The sequence below is a fragment of the Budorcas taxicolor genome, chromosome 2 (genome assembly GCF_023091745.1).
Source record: "Budorcas taxicolor isolate Tak-1 chromosome 2, Takin1.1, whole genome shotgun sequence".
In the NCBI taxonomy this organism is placed as follows: domain Eukaryota; kingdom Metazoa; phylum Chordata; class Mammalia; order Artiodactyla; family Bovidae; genus Budorcas; species Budorcas taxicolor.
In genome coordinates this window covers 1,993,697-2,012,762 of record NC_068911.1, presented here as the reverse complement: position 1 = coordinate 2,012,762, position 19,066 = coordinate 1,993,697, and the positions used below count along the sequence as shown (strand labels likewise).

General features: G+C 55.2%; 3 protein-coding genes across 5 annotated transcripts in view; 2 read left to right on the top strand and 1 right to left on the bottom strand.

Moving 5' to 3' along the window:
- Positions 1-606: 606 nt before the first annotated feature.
- NUDT1 (nudix hydrolase 1) lies at positions 607-6,576 on the bottom strand. 2 transcript variants are annotated; one of them, XM_052635431.1, is made up of 4 exons: positions 6,517-6,576; positions 4,996-5,161; positions 1,617-1,762; positions 607-1,357 (listed from the first exon to the last, which is right to left on the bottom strand). In XM_052635431.1, exons 2-4 carry the CDS (start codon positions 5,145-5,147, stop codon positions 1,185-1,187), a joined length of 471 nt encoding a protein of 156 aa, XP_052491391.1. In that variant the 5' UTR covers positions 5,148-5,161; positions 6,517-6,576; the 3' UTR covers positions 607-1,184. The 2 variants fall into 2 exon arrangements, with proteins under 2 accessions (XP_052491391.1, XP_052491392.1); XM_052635432.1 differs by having other exon boundaries at positions 6,541-6,575.
- Positions 6,577-6,621: 45 nt separating this feature from the next.
- On the top strand, positions 6,622-15,369 carry MRM2 (mitochondrial rRNA methyltransferase 2). The gene is made up of 3 exons (XM_052663147.1): positions 6,622-6,665; positions 8,624-8,913; positions 14,190-15,369. The coding sequence occupies exons 1-3, from the start codon at positions 6,658-6,660 to the stop codon at positions 14,624-14,626; spliced, it is 735 nt and encodes a 244-aa protein (XP_052519107.1). The 5' UTR covers positions 6,622-6,657; the 3' UTR covers positions 14,627-15,369.
- A 1,517-nt stretch (positions 15,370-16,886) lies between these two features.
- MAD1L1 (mitotic arrest deficient 1 like 1) overlaps positions 16,887-19,066 on the top strand; it is a 238,344-nt gene continuing 236,164 nt past the window's right edge. Inside the window, exon 1 of one of the 2 annotated variants that reach the window (XM_052656304.1) lies at positions 16,887-16,934. The gene's annotated coding sequence lies outside the window, so the exon portion shown is untranslated. Of the gene's footprint in view, positions 16,935-17,369; positions 17,476-19,066 lie in introns of those variants that run through there. The other variant, XM_052656297.1, reaches the window with a different exon arrangement.

Genomic DNA, 19,066 nt, shown 5'->3' with positions numbered 1-19,066 from the left:
GAGAGGCGGCGTCGGGAGGCTGGGGGGTGAGGGGGGCAGGCTGTGTCCCCCTGCCAGCAGCTGGGCACGGAGGCGCCTTTTCTCTGGAGCCCCCGCCCCCTCCCCCGGGCTGCTGCTGGATGCAGGCTTTCGGGTCAGTGTTTGCTGCGGGAGAGGCTGCTCCCAGCTCGGGGTCCCCACACCCTCCGCATCCTTCCTGGTGCCCAGGCTTCCCTCGCCCCCCGGGAGACCTGGCCACTCCTGCGAAAGGACGCAGGCTCTGTGGCCTCGGCGGGAGCCCCACAGCCCTCCCCGGCCGCCGCAGGCTGTGCCTTCAGGCCACGTCCCTGCAGCCTGTGTCCGGAGGGCTCGGTGTAACTCAGCCTCGGCCTAGTCGCTGGGCGAAGCCGCGGAAGGGGGACGGAGACGGGGCTGGGGCGCGGGGCTGTGGGGGCGCGGGCTGTGAGGGCGCGGGCCAGGTGCGGCTGCCGGAACTCAGGGCGGCCCTGCACCTGACGCCTTCTCTCTTGCTTTCTGCGAGTTGGTTTATGTATAAAGCACTTTACGAGGCTGCAGGAATCAATGACCGCCCCATCCAATTAACTGGAATTGTTTACAAATGAGTTACATTCTGAGATTTTTATCAGTGAACTTATGGGAACAACTATCATTAAACGTATTTATAAAAGCTGTGTCGGGCCGTGAGTCTGTGTGATAGGTGGATGACCTCCCGTGCCCCCCAGGGGTCTGAAGCCAGGATGGGAGCAGCCTGTGTTGGGGGCGGGAGGGCGGCCAGCTGATGGCAGATGAGACGAGGTGTGAGCCCTGGGCACTGACCGCCGCTGTTTCCCCTTACCTGTGGGGGGAGGGGAGGAGATGGCCCCTGGCGCACCTCGGGACCCCGCACACATCCACGCGGCCTCCCGTGTCAGCCAGCCCCTCGCCTTTGGGCCCGTGTCTCTGCCCATCCCTGTCTGGTGATGCAGGTCACAGCCCAGCACGCCTGGCGGCTTCCCGAGGACAGGCTGGGCAGGTCACGGGGAGGCCTGAGGGGATGTGTTGGGAAAGCCTCATTTGCTCTTCCGTTCAGTCAGGCTCCAGATGAGGCCCCAGTGGCGGGGGGGCCCAAGGCCTCGGGCAGGGGGCTGAGGCCAGGGCGCGGCCAGGCAGGGCTCTCGGGGTCCGAGGGGCAAGCCGGCTCTGCCCTAGATGGCGTCCACCTCGCGGAGTGTGTAGTCCAGGATGGTGTCCTGCCCCTGGAACCTGAAGTAGCCACGGAACTTCTTCCTCTGAAGCAGCAGCGGGAACCAGTAGCTGTCGTCTGGCCACATGTCCCCGAAGGGGATCTGGTCCAGCCGGAACCACTGCGGGCGCATCTCTGCAGGGGACGAAGAGGCAGAATCACCAACGCTAGCCCGGATCTCAGCCTGACTTTCTGCGAGGGGTTCACTGAGTTACTGTGTGCGAGGAGACAGGCATCCTTTGTTATTTCATCCAGGCGACTGGACTCCTTATTTCACAGGAGAGGAGGGAGGCTCAGGCCCTGGTGTATCTCCGCGCCTGCCCTTGGGGAGGAGGGGCCGGGGGCCGCCCAAGCCGGCCCTTCACTGCCTGCCTCTCCCGGCCTGGACACTCACCATCGCTCTCCACAGGCGTGCCCTGGACACTGTCTGTGCAGAAGACGTGCACGTCCATCAGCTCGGGGTCACCCACAAACTCAAACGTGATCTGGCCCACCTTGTGCAGTGCGTCCACGGTCAGACCGCTCTCTTCCTGCAGCTCTCTGCGGACAGACGGGCGGACAGGAAATGACAGTTAAGGTGCCTGTGTCCACGTGGAGTCAGAGAATGGAGCTGGGTGGACCGAGGAGTGGATTGCACGTGTGTGGCCAAGGGGTCGGGTTTGGGGCTGCTGTTTTGGGGTGCCCAGGTGTGACCCCCGCCCCCAGCTGAGCACCCGGGCCCGCCGAGTGGCAGCCCCGCGTGGCCACTTGGTGGTTCCACAGGGTGAGGGGGCCCGACTAGAGCCGGGAGCCCCCACTGGCCCACTCGGCTCCCCATGCAGCCGGCGGGCCCTGAGCCGAAGCCTGCCTGCCCAAAGGGTCCCGCTCTGGCCCGCCCTGCTTGGAGCTCCGCATCAGGCCGCACGTTCCTCTCGCCTCCTTCCCAGAGGAGGGGTGGTTTTACCTCTTTTCACCGAGGAGACACCCCTGCCCTCCCGCTGAGACCAGCCGGCTCTCGTGGCTCCTCTGAACTTGATCACAGGGGATGGGCTTTGGGCTGTCCTCGCTGTGTTGTCCTCAGGACCCCTTTCTCTCCCTGCCCCCCACCTGTGCTGGGGGGAAGGGCCAGGGGGCATCGCCACACCTGAGCTCACAAGCCAGCTGATTCATGAGAGGAGACAAGGGTGCCCCCTAAACACAGTGCCTGTTTCACACTCCCCCAGGCCGTGTACACGCTGTAGGCAGCTTAGCAAACACACACGGCCTGGTCCCCCAGCAAGAACCCCTGTGGCCATGGAATCTTCCCTTCGGGCCTTTCTCCTTCGTGCACCCCTTTGCAAACTGCAGACACAGCACCGAGCCTGGGACCGGTGCTGCTCACGACGCTGAGCAACGTCCTGCACCTGCAGGAACTCAGCCAGCGTCTCTGCTGCTGTGCATCAGAGGATAAACACCCCACCGGCGCATGGTGAAACCTTCCTGAGAGCACCCTCAGGCACGCCCTCTGCCGCCAGCCCTCCCCAAGCCTGCTTCTCGGCATCCGGGACAGCGCTTTCTGGAGGGTCTGCTGTGGGCTCTGGGGGCTCACAAGCCCTGCAGCCGTGAAGCTCAGCACCTGTGTCTCCTGCGAGCGACTCTCACTTCCCCACTGCTCTGAATTTATTTCTGTGGCTGTAAAACGGTTCTAATTATGTCTGACCTTTTAGAGCTGTAGGTTAAAAAAAGGTCTGTTTAAGCTCTGATCTCGGAGTTCTGTTAGGAACACAGTGTATAATTAACTTCCTGTGCCCACGACTAGGAGTCAGGGAAACCGCTGTGTCCATTAAAGATGCATTGGGTTAAACGGTCGCCTTCCTGAGCCGAGACTCTGCCCTAACCTCCCTGTGAGGCTGGGAGAGGAACTGGGTCCACCTGCTGCCGTTCAGTGCAGCTGAGTGACGTCTCGAGAGCCGGAAGCTATTCACTGCGATGATCAATCAAAATTAGACGCTACCTAAAAAATGAGTGTTTTTGCTAGTGGGGTGCAAATGGCTCCCCAATTAGACGTAATAGAAGCACTCAGTGGGGCCTCCCCACCTCCAGCAGCAGGCTGGCGAAGCTCATTTTTAAAAATGTCACTGACTGATTCACTGTTTTGACTCATTTGGGTTCATCTTCCCTGAGTCTGTGGCGGGCTATCAGTCATCTCTTCGGTGTCAGAGCCAAGGCCCCGTTTCAGGCCTGGATAATCAGGCAGCTGGAGATGACACTGTTCCAGCTCTGCTAACGTGTCTGATCGCATCTCTGGGATGCTCCCCAGACGGCAGGCGGGGAACAGGATGAGTGACGTGTTAAACCCCCGGTGGGAGCGGGGCGCTGGGGCGGGACCCTGCTGTCCGGAGCCTGCTGTGGAGCCTGGGGGTCCGCCTGCTGTTCCTCCTCTGGCCCGGCCTGCGGGAGGCCTCAACACCACACTCTGCTAGTCACCAGCTGTGGGGACACTGGCCAGGCCGGCGGGCCTGCCCCACACCCAGAGCCCGAACCTGGCCGCGAGGCGCAGCCGGTCCCCAAGTGCCAGCAACCCTCCCCCGGGGGAGAATGCATCTTCCTTGGGGCTCAGGTGGCCCCCAAGTGTGTCCTGCACACAAGACAGAGCCAGCCCCACAGGCCACCTGAGCCTGCAGGTGAGTGAGGAGCGCACGTTAACCCTGAAGTGGCGCCCACCCCGGGACCCCGAAGGGCAGGGCACCAGACGCCAAGGCTGCCGAGACCGCGCTCGTCAGAGCAGGGCAGCAAGGGAACGGGGCCTGAGGAGCAGCTACACGCGTGTGCAAGGAAAGAAGCCAGAGCCGCCCTAGGGGCCGGGGGCTGACAGCAGAGTTGGGCGCACGGCGGTGTGGCCTCCTGGGGCCGGTCTCAGCCTGTGCTCCGGCATGGGAACGTGCCACCCGTCCTGCCTCCCACCTGCAGGGGCTCCACAGTCCTTTGTCAGAGGTGTCCTGACGCAGGGGGCAGGGATGGGAAGGGGGAGTTGGGCCAGACAGTGTGGACACAGTGGACACAGGGTTATCCCCACGAGCCTGAGGGGCAAGAAGGCAAAGAGGCTAAAGTCTGGAGGGCTGTGTGAGCTCCGGCACTGCTGTGTCTCTGGGCTTCAGGTCTTTCCCACGTGAATGTAGCTGGTGTCGAGGAAGAGACTGTGAGTGAAAGGCCCCAGATACGCTTGTCATCAGCTCCCCTGAACCAATGAAGAAGCTGAGTGACTGGCCAACCCCTTGGCTAGAAAGAGGAAGCCATGACTTTTCCACCCAAACCACCACCGCACGGCAGTAAGCCAAGGTGTACCCAGCCCAGACCATGTGCCAAGCCCTGTTTAGTCCTTACGTTTATTTTCTCACTAAATCCTCACAACAATCCTAAGAGGTAGTTGTGGTGGTGGTTTAGTTGCCAAGTTGTGTATGACTCTTGTGACCCCATGAGCTTTAGCCCGCCAGGCTCTTCTGTCCGTGGGATTCTCCAGGCAAGAATACTGGAGTGGGTTGCCATTTCCTTCTCCAGGGGACCTTCCCGACCCAGGGATGGAATTCAGGTCTCCTGCATCGTAGGCAGCTTCTCTGCTGACTGAGTGCCAGGGAAGCTAAGAGGTAGCATATACTGTTATTATCCCCACCGTGCAGATGCAGAAACTGAGGCTCCAGGATTCAGCCTGTGCTCCAGGGCACGTGGCTCTGAGTGGTCAGAGGTCTGGCTCTACAGCTTGAATCCTTGCCCCCTGTGCAAGCTGGCTCTGCAGTCAGGCCTGCCCCTCCCCTCACCTCTTGGCCCCGTCCTGGACAGTCTCTCCTTCTTGAACTTTGCCCCCGAAGCCGTTCCACCGGCCGGCCCCGAAGCCGCGTTTCTTCATGCCCAGGAGGACTCGCTGGGGCTGGAGCACCAGGACCAACGTGTAGAGCCTTGAGGCGCACATAGTGCCCTTGGGTTCTGTGAGGAAGGCAAGGGGCTGGGTCAGCTTGATTTGGGTGTGGACGGGGTGTGGGTGGAAGCTTGAGCATTTTGGGGGGCCAGGGGCCGGGTGGACTGGAAACGCGTGCTGGAGAGCAGGGAGAGGCCCTGCCCGACGTGGCAGGTTTTCTGGGTTAGATGGAGACCTGGCCCACGGCCCAGCGGCGGCAGCCCTGGGCCCTTTGCTTGCTGGGCCGATGCAGGTCAGGCAATGGCCAGGTTGTCCCTGCCTCTCTCCTTAGCGCAGGGCTGTTCTTGCTCCTGTGTCCACCTCTGAGCCCACCTGGCATGAAATGAACCGTGCTTTTACCCAACGGTTCTTGCGTCTGGCTTTTGCTCTTGGCCTTTTCATTATGGGGCCTTCTGGCTACTGGGTTCCAGTTTCTGCCTCTCTGCAGTAGCAGACCCCCAGATTCCCAGGAAATGTACGGCTCTGACACTGGAGAGCCCCCAGCGAGGCCTGGCCAGCTCTCCTGCTGGGACAGGTGTTCACATTCTGCTCACAAACATTGCTGCTCTGGGACCTGGTGCTCGGCCTGTAACACCACTCCTGCCCGAATGTGTGTGTGTGAAGGCCCTGCAGGGGACGTCTGGTCACTGCTGGAGACATGATGGAGGCCCAGGACCGTGCTCCCTGTCCATCCATCCTCATCCCGGTCTGGGGCCCACACTGAATGAGATGCAGGATTTGGGACCAAGGATGCTCCAGGGAAGTCACGGTGTCCGAGAATAGGGACCGAGGCCTGGGTCCCTGTGCTGGCCAGCAGCTCCTGCGTAAGTGGGCCTCTGGGTCCAACCTCTCTTTAACATGCGGACTTTGTGATGTTGCTGACCTGTAAAGGCGCAAAGCCCTGACTTCCTAAATTAATTAGGAATCTCTGCTGTCAGTTATTAGGCACCGATCATATACTTTCCAAAACGTATCCCAGTTAACAGACCCAACGACCCTGTGAGCTGAGACTTGGCTTCTCCGCTTTCGGCCAAGCAGACAGACGCTCAGAAAAGCGAAGTCTGACAGAAAGTCAAACACCAGAGCCAGCACCGAACCCTGGGTCCGCCTGCTGTTGAAGTACAGTTGGCCACAGCTCTTGGCACTACGGTCAGGCGGGTCCGCAGAGAGCCCACTTGACGTCAGGGGCCGGGCGGCCCCCTTTCTCAGCAGAGTGGCCTCTGAAAGGGATCACCGGTCCACTGCGGCCCGTGACTAGGGTTTAAAGAGACTACACCCGTCGGGTGCCAGGCTCGGGCTCCCGGATCTGGCCGTCCGCGAACGGCCGCCAGCTGCCTTCCGGCGGGACCCAGGCCCATCTCCGGCGGCCGCCTCCCCTGCTCACCTGTGACCTCGCCCCCGGACTCACCCAGGCCCCGGCACCGCGCGCGCCTCCCGAACCCACGCGCCGCTTCCGGGGGCGTGGCCTCGGGCCGGAAGTGAGGCCGGTGCTTCCGGTGGCGGCTGGCGGAGCGGTTCCGTGTCCATGGCGCGGTGAGCGGGGAGGCGGCTGAGGTGGGAGGGCGGTGCGCGCGGCGGCTGGCGCTCAGTGGGGGTTAGTGGAGCACCTGGTGCAGGTGTGCGGGAGGCGGAGTGGCCAGACGGCGGCCCCGTTTTTCGGGTCCGAAAAGGGGCTGGTCCTGGCCCGGAAAGGGGACGGGCAGCCCCCGCGACGTGACGAGAGGAGGCCTGCCGAGAGCCGACCGGCCAAGGCTCCGAGGAGCGACGGCGGGCGGAGGGCTGCAGAGGCCGTTAGGGAGAGGAGGCGCGCTGCTGCTGGAGGTGCGTGTCGCCCGCAGAGCACCGCAGGCCTGCAGCCTGTGTCTCGCAAACCAGAGCCCCGTGTGGCTGGCCGCTGGTCGTGGGGGCGCTGGCGGTCCGCTGCCCACATCGGCTGGACCCGGGTCCGCTGCCCGCTGCAGTCCTCGGCGCCCAGGACCGCTGCGCCCTCTTTCTAGAGACGCCTTACGCCTTTTGAAGGCAGCAGTTCAAGAGTACTGTCTCCAGATCTTTGTCAGCATGTTTTTGCCTGGGAGCCGTGGGACTAATAATAGTTTTTTGTTTTCTTTTTGTCAGAAGAAAAGAATGTAGATACTTTGTAGGGTTGTTCTGAGAGTTAAAGAGATAACCCATAGATAACCCATGGCAGTCGATAAAAGCCCCACTTTCCAAAGAGGCTTGAAAATTGCCCTTCTAAGTTAATACACAGGGTAAGTTCAGTTTTATCAAGAAATGTGACAGGTTGGTCAGACCCTGTGCTGCCTGCCAAAGCGGTGGAGGTAAGCAGGGCAAAGGACCTGTCCGCGAGAGTGTGTGTGTGTGTGTGTGTTTAAATTTCTTAAAGCCCAATGAAAATTTGTATCCTGTGAGAAGGAATGTTCCTTTCATGAAAGTTATCAGTATTTTCAACCAGTATTGGGAAAACTTTGGTTGACACAAAGCAACTATCATTACTCTCTGAGATTGTCTTCTGAAGAAAACTTCAGGAGAGAAAAGCATCTCTGACCACAGAGGAGAGGCCTGCTGGATTAGTTTGCTCAGGCTCCTGTAACCAAGCACCCCAGGATGGGTGGCTGAGAGAGCAGAGATTTACTGGCTCAGTGTCTGCAATCTGGAAAATGGAAATCAAGTTGTCAGCAGGAATAGTCTCTGAAGCCTCTCCTTGACTTACAGATGGCCGTCTTCTCTCTGTTGTCTTCCCGTGGTCTTTGTCCTGTGTGTGTCTGCGTCTTGATTGCTTCTTATAAGGACACCAGTATTGGATAGAGCCCACCCATTTACCCTTTAAGGTAGTGGTTAAAGAACCTGCCTGCCAGTGCAGGAGACATAAGAAATGAGAGTCCAATCCCTGGGTCGGGAAGATCCCCGGGAGAACGAAATGGCAACACACTCCAGGACTCCTGCCTGGAGATTCCCATGGACAGAGGAGCCTGACAGGCTACAGTCCCTAGGGCTGCAGAGAGTTAGACACGACTAAGGTGTCTTAGCACACACACACAGGACTTTACCTTAATTACCTCATTAAAGACCAGTCACATCTTGAGGTACTGGGGGTTAGGAGTTTACCATGTAGACCTTGGGCTTCCTATGTGGTGCTAGTGGTACAGAGTCCACCTGCCAATGCTGGAGATACAAGACAGGGTTGGATCTCTGGGTTGGGAAGAGCCCCTGGAGAAGGAAATGGCAACCCACTCCAGTATTCCTGCCTGGAGAATTCCGTGGACAGAGGAGCCTGGCGGGCTGCAGTCCACGGGGTCTCGGAGTCGGATGACTGAGCACACCTGCAGACTCGGGGGATGTGGTTCGGCCCATAACACCTTTGCGGCGGTAGCCTTGTCAAGTCGCCTCTCCCACTTGGGCTGTAGTGACCCAGCTCTAAAAATGTGCGGGTTGAGCCTGGGGCCCCACTGGCCTATGTGATGCCAACCTGCTTGCTCCCTTTTCCTCACCAGGTCCTTGAAACTGGTGTGGGCTTCCCTTCAGCGTCAAAGGTTCCACACCGCTGGGAGTCGCTACAAGAGCCGGACTGGCGCTGAGCACCTGTGGCTGATGCGGCATTTGAGGGACCCGTTTGTGAAAGCTGCGAAGGTGGAAAGTTACCGATGTCGAAGCGCCTTCAAGCTCCTGGAAATGAACGAGAGGCACCAGATCCTACGGCCCGGCCTCCGGGTGTTAGACTGTGGGGCTGCTCCTGGCGCGTGGAGCCAGGTGGCCGTGCAGAGAGTCAATGCTGCGGGCACAGGTGGGGCCTCCGCATTGTCTTAGGGGCCTTCCGACCACTGTGGTTGAGATGCAGGCCGGCCGCCCTCTTCAGGGCACACAGGGCAGCCAGGCTGCTTTGAGAAAGCACGTGCTTCTGCGTGCTGGTTTAGTAGGAATGACACAAACCAAACACTGGCATTTTCAGAATGAAAGAGGGAGGTAGGAAGGAGGAAGGAAGGTGAAGGTCACCTGCGACCACAGCACAGAAGCGCGTAGGCAGACGTGGTGGGTGTCCTGGGCCTCTGCTGCTGATGCCTGGCCTCAGCAACGAGCTCAGACGGCCGTCTGTAAGTCAGGTTTCTTTCCTCAGCAAAGAAATCGCTCTGCTATTTCCTCCCTTGACATCCTCCCTTGGCAGGACAACGGAATCAACCTGGGGTTTCCTGGAGTTGCTCCTGGGGCTGCCCAGGCAGCCCTCGTGGCTCTGGACGCTCCACTTTGGCCCAACTTGAGAGACTTAGTGCTTATCTCTTATAATATTTGGGGGTTTTAACTAAGATCATATATATAAAAAAGTTGCCTCTGACTGATAGATCAACCGACTACCCATACAAAGTAGAAAATGACGCCATCCATTTAAACAGCTGCATACTATCCCAGATAATGGTTATACTGTTGGTATTTAGCCAGTTTCCTCATCATGGGCATGAAGATTGGCTTTGGGTCTTTTGTAGGTGAGCAGTGCTAAGGTAACAATCCTTACCAGTTGCATTTCCTACTGTAACTTCTGATGGGACCACCTGTATTGGCAGGTCACAGAGATCTCTCCCATACACCTTAGAATGGGTGTGTGTGCCCATCTTCCTGATGAGAAAATTGAGATCCACAGGAGTTTTAGTGACCTGCTGAACCAGGCATGCCACCCCCTGGGTTTTGTCATCAGTCTCTTTAATCTGGGTAGGATGCCTCAAGGGGGTTTCAGTTCAGTTCAGTCCGGTCCCTCAGTCATGTCCGACTCCTTGTGACCCCATGAATCGCAGCACGCCAGGCCTCCCTGTCCATTACCATCTCCCGGAGTTCATTCAGACTCAACGTCCATCGAGTCCGTGATGCCATCCAGCCATCTCATCCTCTGTCGTCCCCTTCTCCTCCTGCCCCCAGTCCCTCCCAGCATCAGAGTCTTTTCCAATGAGTCAACTCGTCTCATGAGGTGGCCAAAGTACTGGAGCTTCAGCTTTAGCATCATTCCTTCCAAAGAAATCCCAGGGCTGATCTCCTTCAGGATGGACTGGTTGGATCTCCTTGCAGTCCAAGGGACTCTCAAGAGTCTTCTCCAACACCACAGTTCAAAAGCATCAATTGTTCGGCGCTCGGCCTTCTTCACAGTCCAACTCTCACATCCATACATGACCACAGGAAAAACCAAAGCCTTGACTAGACGGACCTTAGTCGGCAAAGTAATGTCTCTGCTTTTGAATATACTGTCTAGGTTGGTCATAACTTTTCTTCCAAGGAGTAAGCGTCTTTTAATTTCATGGCTGCAATCACCATCTGCAGTGATTTTGGAGCCCCCCAAAATAAAGTCTGACACTGTTTCCACTGTTTCCCCATCTATTTCCCATGAAGTGATGGGACCAGATGCCATGATCTTCGTTTTCTGAATGTTGAGCTTTAAGCCAACCTTTTCACTCTCCACTTTCACTTTCATCAAGAGGCTTTTTAGCTCCTCTTCACTTTCTGCCGTAAGGCTGGTGTCATCTGCATATCTGAGGTTATTGATATTTCTCCTGGCAATCTTGATTCCAGCTTGTGTTTCTTCCAGTCCAGCGTTTCTCATGATGTACTCTGCATATAAGTTAAATAAGCAGGGTGACAATATACTGCCTTGTACTCCTTTTTCTATTTGGAACCAGTCTGTTGTTCCATGTCCAATTCTAACTTGCTTCCTGACCTGCATACAGATTTCTCAAGAGGCAGGTTAGGTGGTCTGGTATTCCCATCTCTTTAAGAATTTTCCACAGTGTATTGTGATCCACACAGTCAAAGGCTTTGGCATAGTCAATAAAGCAGAAATTGATGTTTTTCTGGAACTCTCTTGCTTTTTCCATGATCCAGTGGATGTTGGCAATTTGATCTCTGGTTCCTCTGCCTTTTCTAAAACCACCTTGAACATCTGGAAGTTCACGGTTCACGTATTGCTGAAGTCTGGCTTGGAGAATTTTGAGCATTACTTTACTAGCATGTGAGATGAGTTCAATTGTGCGGTAGTTTGAACATTCTTAGGCATTGCCTTTCTTTGGGATTGGAATGAAAACTGACCTTTTCCGGTCCTGTGGCCACTGCTGAGTTTTCCAAATGTGCTGGCATATTGAGTGCAGCACTTTCACAGCATCATCTTTCAGGATTTGAAACAGCTCCACTGGAATTCCATCACCTCCACTAGCTTTGTTTGTAGTGATGCTTTCTAAGGCCCACTTGACTGCACATTCTAGGATGTCTGGCTCTAGATGAGTGATCACATCATCATGATTATCTGGGTTGTGAAGATCTTTTTTGTACAGTTCTTCCGTGTATTCTTGCCACCTCTTCTTCATATCTTCTGCTTCTGTTAGATCCATACCATTTCTGTCCTTTATCGAGCCCATCTTTGCATGAAATGTTCCCTTGTTATCTCTAATTTTCTTGAAGAGATCTCTAGTCTTTCCTATTCTGTTGTTTTCCTCTATTTCTTTGCATTGATTGCTGAAGAATGCTTTCTTATCTCTTCTTGCTATTCTTTGGAACTCTGCATTCAGATGCTTATATCTTTCCTTTTCTCCTTGGCTTTTTGCCTCTCTTCTTTTCATAGCCATTTATAAGGCCTCCTGAGATAGCCATTTTGCTTTTTTGCATTTCTTTTCCATGGGGATGGTCTTGATCCCTGTCTCCTGTACAAACCTCATTCCATAGTTCATCAGGCACTGTCAGATCTAGGCCCTTAAATGTATTTCTCACTTCCACTGTATAATCATAAGGGATTTGATTGAGGTCATACCTGAATGGTCTAGTGGTTTTCCCTATTATCTTCAATTTGCGTCTGAATTTGGTAATAAAGAGTTCATAATCTGAGCCACAGTCACCTCCTGGTCTTGTTTTTGTTGACTGTATAGAGCTTCTCCATCTTTGGCTGCAAAGAATATAATCAGTCTGATTTCGGTGTTGACCATCTGGTGATGTCCACGTGTAGAGTCTTTGTGTTGTTGGAAGAGGGTGTTTGCTATGACCAGTGCATTATCTTGGCAAAACTCTATTAGTCTTTGTCCTGCTTTATTCCGCATTCCAAGGCCAAATTTGCCTGTTACTCCAGGTGTTTCTTGACTTCCTACTTTTGCATTCCAGTCCCCTAGAATGAAAAGGACATTTTTGGGGGGTGTTAGTTCTAAAAGGTCTTGTAGGTCTTCATAGAACCGTTCAGCTTCTTCAGCGTTACTGGTTGGGGCATAGACTTGGACAACTGTGATATTGAATGGTTTGCCTTGGAGACGAAGAGAGATCATTCTGTTGGTTTTGAGATCGCACCCAAGTACTGCATTTCGGACTCTTCTGTTGACCATAATAGCTACTCCATTTCTTCTGAGGGATTCCTGCCCGCAGTAGTAGATATAATGGTCATCTGAGTTAAATTCACCCATTCCAGTCCATTTTAGTTCGCTGATTCCTAGAATGTCGACGTTCACTCTTGCCATCTCGTTTGACCACTTCCAGTTTGCCTTGATTCATGGACCTGACATTCCAGGTTCCTATGCAATATTGCTCTTTACAGCATCGGACCTTGCTTCTATCACCAGTCACATCCACAGCTGGAGATTGTTTTTGCTTTGGCTCCATCCCTTCATTCTTTCTTGAGGTATTTCTCCACTGATCTCCAGTAGCATATTGGGCACCTAATGACCTGGGGAGTTCCTCTTTTGGTATCCTATCATTTTGCCTTTTCATACAAGGGGGTTTAGAACAGTTTAAAAACATTTCTTACAAGCTCAGTAAATGTTTATTGTTCAAGTGAAGGAATCTGTCAAAAACTTCAGTTCCCTTTCCCACCACTGAGTCTATCCACAGACTTCCTAACAACTGATGTTAGAGGTTCCTGTCCCCCTAATTGCTCTTCAGGAAAAGCAGGAAAACAGCTAAGTTTAACCTGTAGGAACAGGTGGGAGAAGCAGAGACTGTGTACATAAAATGGCCTGGGTTCTTTTACTCCCAAAAGAAGTTGCAAAAATGCAACCAAAGCCATTTGCTTTTAGAAGGCACTTCCTGGGGCTACAGTACATGGGACGTTAAAGGACCAAGCACAAGTGTGTAAAGTGGGAGGAGAGCTGTCCCACTGGCTAGGGCTGAAAGCAGAGTTTTCGCCTTTGAAAAATGAGGCGCCCTGCAGAATAGCTGGACTTCTCATCTTTAGATAAAGATCAAATACCTGCCCCTCACCCTCAGGGCAGCCTCTTTACTAAGCTGAGCGAGCTCTGAGTCTGACTGTTCCTTTGTGGATCCACCCTGGTGTGTAAGTGGCGCTGGGAGGGGCTTCGGGAGGTGGAGGCCAGGGCATCGGCCTCATGGGCAGGGAATCCCCTTTCAGGTGAAGTGAAACTGACATCTTTTTATTTCACAGCTGGTGTCACTCAGGCATGAGCTGGGTATCACTTTTTTACCTTATGTAGCATCTGTCCACTTTCCCTGTTTCTTGGCTTGTTTCTAATAGTTTCTACCTTGAAGGAAACTGGAGTAAACTGCAGAATGGATTTGTTGGTTTAATCCGGAGGCACTTTGTATAATAATGTATCCTCTGTTTCAGTTTATCAAAAAGACTCCTCAGAGTTAAGAACCCTTTTAAGGGAGAGCATGGCTCGGAGAGTGAAATGGAGTCAGAGGTGGAGTATCAAGGCCAGGGTGTGGCTCCAGGTCTGCCTGTCCCCTGGGACAGTCAGGTTGCCTCTCCCAGCCTCAGTTTCCTCAGATGTAGAGGGAAGACCACCACTCCCCGCCTGCCACATGTTTTTCTAGGAGGAAAATCTTGTGTCCCCATTTTTGCACATTAGTTATTTTTCTCGGTCCTGACTTTTACATATATATATATATATTTTTTTTTTCCTTTAGTCTGTGCCACGCAGGATCTTATCCCCCACCTAGGGATCGAATCTGTGCCCCCTACATTTGAAGCACTCACTCATCGGACCGCTTGAGAAAGTCCCCTTTATCTCTTTTATTATTTTGTTCCATTTACTGTTTGTGGGATGCTTTTGCGGTGTCAGTGAGTAAGTACCTTCACCATTTCTTCCTTAGACCCCAGTGCTCCTGTTGGCTTTGTGCTTGGGGTAGATCTTCTCCACATATTCCCCCTGGAAGGAGCAACGTTTCTGTGCCCTGCTGATGTGACTGACCCTAGAACCTTCCGGAAAATCCAAGAGCTGCTTCCTGGTGGGAGAGCAGATGTGATCCTGAGTGACATGGCACCCAACGCCACGGGGATCCGCAGCCTCGACCACGACAGGCTCATTAGTTTGTGCTTGTCCCTTCTGGACATGGTTCCAGAGGTCCTGCACCCCAGGGGGACTTTCCTCTGTAAAACCTGGGCTGGAAGTCAGAGTCATCGGTTACAGAAGAGACTGACTGAGGAATTTCAGAACACAAGGACTGTAAAGCCCGAGGCCAGCAGGAGAGAGTCGTCAGAGGTGTACCTCCTGGCCACACAGTACCGGGGAAAGCCTGCCGGTCTGTGAAGGCCTGAGCGCCTGTTCCGCTGTTCCGGCTCTTCACTGCAGACGCAGCTTGAGCTCTGTCCTGAAGCGTGGCTGGGGAGGTTCGAGCTGGATCTAGGATGCAGCATGCAGAGCACACGGGGGACCTGTTTTTAAGACAAAACTCTAGTCACTGTTCACGATATATGACTATATGTTAAAAAACATGATCGCTGTAATACGATTTGTGAAGAGGAGTTACTGTGAGAAAGAGACAAAAGGATGAAGACTGGGATGCATAAAAACACTGAGGCCGAGAAACACACCTTTACAGAATTTTCTCACCACGTTTAGTACGTTACAGAGGAACTGGCTTCCACCATCGCTGCAAAACCATCCCCAGGTTTCCAGGTGTTCTTTTGGATATACAGTGTAATGTGGAAAAATCTGAAGCTGCAGTCTGGGGATTTGTTTCCATCTCTGTGGTGAATGATCCGGAAATACTTCAAGCAGTGAGAGCTCCTTAGGGAAGACATTTGCTATGAATTATGGATGGGGGGGTGGGCAGTGTGAAACTGGGAATGTTTCTATAACACGCCAGGCTCCAGAGACTTAAAGGTAATAACCAAAGTAAGCAGACACATGGTGTCTACTTCCTTTTACTCTCTTCCAGGATTTCCATACTTAAAAAAAAATTGGTTTCTTTGAAACCATTTTCCGGAGGAGTGGTCATCCCTTGAGTATATTGACTGTTATGATGATTAAATCTTGCCTATTGAAAACAAATGCGCAACCTAAACAGCTGGGAGTTGTTTTTATTTGGCAGATAAAACTGGGGACTTAAACCTGGACACAGTATCTCAGGTAACTCTGAGGGACTGCCCCAAAGAGGTAGAGGAGGAACTGGAGTATATAGGAATTTTTGGAACAAAGACCAGCTACTTGGAACATCAAAAGATTTCTGGTTAATAAACAAAAAACTAGATGTCTCCAAGAATTCAGTGCTCTCCTGTGTGTGCAAAGACGCAGGAGTCTCAGGCTCACTGAAAGTGTTCCCTCGATGCGGCCTCAGCTACCTGGGCCTGGTGTCCTGTGCTTTCTCACCCTGAGTCTCCAGGGCGCACTGTTGGGGTTGGAGGTGGGGTGGTGTGGGGTGGCGGCGGCTGCAGAGTGTGACGATTTGGTGGCCGGCATTACATTTGGGGGCTTCCCTGGTGGCTCAGACGGTAAAGAATCTGCCTGCAATGCAGGAGACCCACGTTCAATCCCTGAGTTGGGAAGATTCCCTGGAGAAGGGGACGGCTACTCACTCCGATATTCTTGCCTGGAGAATCCCATGGACAGAGGAAGGTGGCCGACTACAGCCTGTGGGGGGTCACAGTAAGACATGACTGAGCAACTGATCTGTTTTCACCCTGAGCTCGTAATTATGAGTGGCTGATGGCTGCAACATTATTTACTGATACGGCAGGCAGCATTTTTAGTTCACACGTCCCAAGGATAGCTGGGGTAAGAAATGGGGTCTTAGGGTAGTCCAGATCCCCGAAGTAGTCTGCAGGCCGGTCTTATGAAATTTTTTCCATCTTCTTTTCACTGCCCCGTGTCCTACCTCCGGCACCACATTCTTTGCTTCCGCATCCTTTTTCCTTCCGGCGACACAAATTCATGGTTTTAGTCTCTGGAAATTCGGTGCAGATCCTCCGGCGCTTCGCCAGGTTTGTGGAGGAGGAAGGGACTTGAGAGACCCGTTAGTAGATGCAGGCTGCAGAGATTCCAGGAAGGACCTGCTGGCTGTGAGCTGACCGCGCTCCGCCCTTGCTCCCTGGAGAACCGGACCCAGACGACGGCTCCGCACCCCAACAGCTCTCAGGGCGCTAGGAGGATAGCTTAGCAGCAGCATAGTATTTCCTGTTTTTCTTTTCTTTTTTTTCAGAGAAAAGTAAAAACGCATTCATTAATTCAAGCAAACACCGTAGTGGCAAAAGCTGCAGACTAGTCAGGACGGCAGGAAAGTTTGGCCCCAGGAGGCCACCGTTGGGCGGTGCTCTTCCACACAAGACTGCGAGACAGCCGTCCAGTGGAAGCGCGGCCCGCGGCGCACAGGGGCACCAAGGCAGTCCCGCGGGCCGGCCTTTGGTTCCGAGCGATCTCCGAGCCGCGGCACCCCGGGCGCGGGACGGAGACCGAGCCCCCGGCCCCCGCCAGGGCGCCGGCCCGGAGCTTTACGGCCAGTCCCGCCCAGTCTCGCGAGAGCGCAAGCGCACGTCTCGCGATACGCGGGCTCGGGCGTGAGAGAGGGAGAGCCGAGCCGCGGCGGCGGCGGCGGCGGCAGCGGGGCTGAGGCGCTGAGGTGACCGGCCGCGGCCCCGGGGCGGGCGCCCAGCAGAGCCGGCGGGAGGCGGGCAGCGGAGAGGCGGGGGCCGCCCGCCGGGCCTCCCCGGGGGCTGCGAGCCGGAGCCCTCGGCGTTCCCGCTTGCTTCTCTGAGACCCGGGCCGCCGGGCTTTCCCCGGCGCGCCCGCTGTCCGCTGGGCCCGCCTCTGCCCTCCGAGCTCTGTCCTCTGAGCCTGGGCGTCCAGTGCGGGGCCCCCCGGGACTTCCTGCCCGAGAGGAGCTGGAGCGGCCGGGGCGGAGGCGGCCTCGGAGGAGAGGGGCTTCGGCGAGGCGGCCTCGTCGCACCGGCCCAGGACGGCGCGGTGCAGACAGAGGGGCTCTTCCGCGGTTCCTCGCGGGTGGACCGCACCGTCGCCTGCACCCCTGCGCCTGAGCGGCCAGCGTGGGGTGCCACTGCTTCGTTTCCCACCTGGGGAACCCGGCGGGAGGATGGGAAGCGCCTTGCCCGGAGTCGCACTCCTGGCAGGTGGTGGGGCGGGCACTTGGAGTTCCTCTCTCTGTAAGTTGGGAGAAAGCAGGCGGAGGGGCGGTGAACTCGGCAGACCAGCGAAAGTGCCCCGGGGCGCTGTGAAGTGGTGCTGCGCGTGGTGAGGGCCCTTGTGTCTGTAGGTTCCCTCAGGACGTGGAGGGCACTAGAGAGTCAGGGTGCTCTGCGCTCCAGCTCGGGGTTTCATCCAGAGGTGAGGCTCCTGGAAGAGCTGAGTCTCCTGGGTACAGAGGATGGATTTGAGCTGCCGCCTTTTCCCTTGCCTTACGGAGTGGCTTGGTTCCAGGCAGGTGACGATGCGTGTGGTCTTTCCATTCTTGTGTATAAGGTGCATCAGCTCTTACAGGGGTTGCTGTCTTGAGAAGAGGGTATATTGGCTAAATTTCCCATCACGGGATGAGAAGTATTAGTTCGGTTCAGTCGCTCAGTCATGTCTGACTCTTTGCAACCCATGGACTGCAGCGCGCCCGGTCTCCCTGTCCATCACCAACTCCGGGAAAGTGTTATGGCCCCGGTCAAACGGAGTGATTCGCCCTCTGGAGCAGAGTGCTGCTGCCTGGCTCCTCGTGGGCCGTGCCTCTCTGTCAGGCTCACAGCACTCGAGTGCGCCTCCCTGGTCTCTCTGCCAGTTCATTTTCCGTGGGTATGAAGGAGGGCTAGAGAGAACAGCTGTGTTGCACGAGAGTGGGAAGGACAGCCTCCAGAAAGCGGGCTCTGCGTGCACGAGGCCAGTTGTTCAGCTGCTAAGTCACGCCTGACTGCAACTGCGTGGACTAGACACCAGGCCCCTCTGTCCATGGGATTTCCCAAGCAAGAATACTGGAGTGGGTTGCCATTCCCTCCACCAGGGGGTCTTCCTGACCCAGGGATCAAATTCGGGTCTGCTGCAATGGCAGGTGGGTTCTTTACCACTGAGCCACCAGGGAATCCCAGTGCACAAGGCCAAGGTTCTTGTTAAATGGGAAATTCAGAATCAGACCAAGATTCTTCACTCTTTTGGAGGTGGGGAGTAGGTTGAGGCCAGGTGTTTTCCATCTGATGCTTAGGGGTCATCGGTGAGAGCTGGCTGCTCGCCTCGAGGAACACGGTATGCACCTGGAGGAATTCACACCTGTTGGCTGTTCAGTGTGCTGGGACACTTCCACTCTTTCTGACTGGTAGACTGCCTGGTGCGAGGCTGGGATTAGCACCGGTGTGGGGATGCAGGTTCTTCGCTGCTGCTTGTCCTCAGCCTTCACACCTTGGCCTGTAGAGCATGGTCGACCTTAGAGCCAGACAGGCCCACATTCCCATCTCAGTTCTGTAACTCTGGAAGCCTCACCTCTAAGATGATATTCAAGAAGACCTAATTCATCTGCTCGTTCTGAGGGTCGCGATGCCGTCTGTGAACTTACAAGCAGAGTAACAGTTAAACTGTGTGGCGATAGCTGTGCCATCTGTGTTTGGAGCCTTCTCTTGGGCCCTGTAATCCTCCCAGCCTTGAGAAGTGGGGCCCTCAGTTTTCAGATGAGGAGACGGGCCCCACCGGCCTTGGTGCCTACTAGCGGCGGGCGCCTTCCTCTGTGGTGCCTGGCTGAAAGCGGTAGAGACGTCGTGGTCAGCC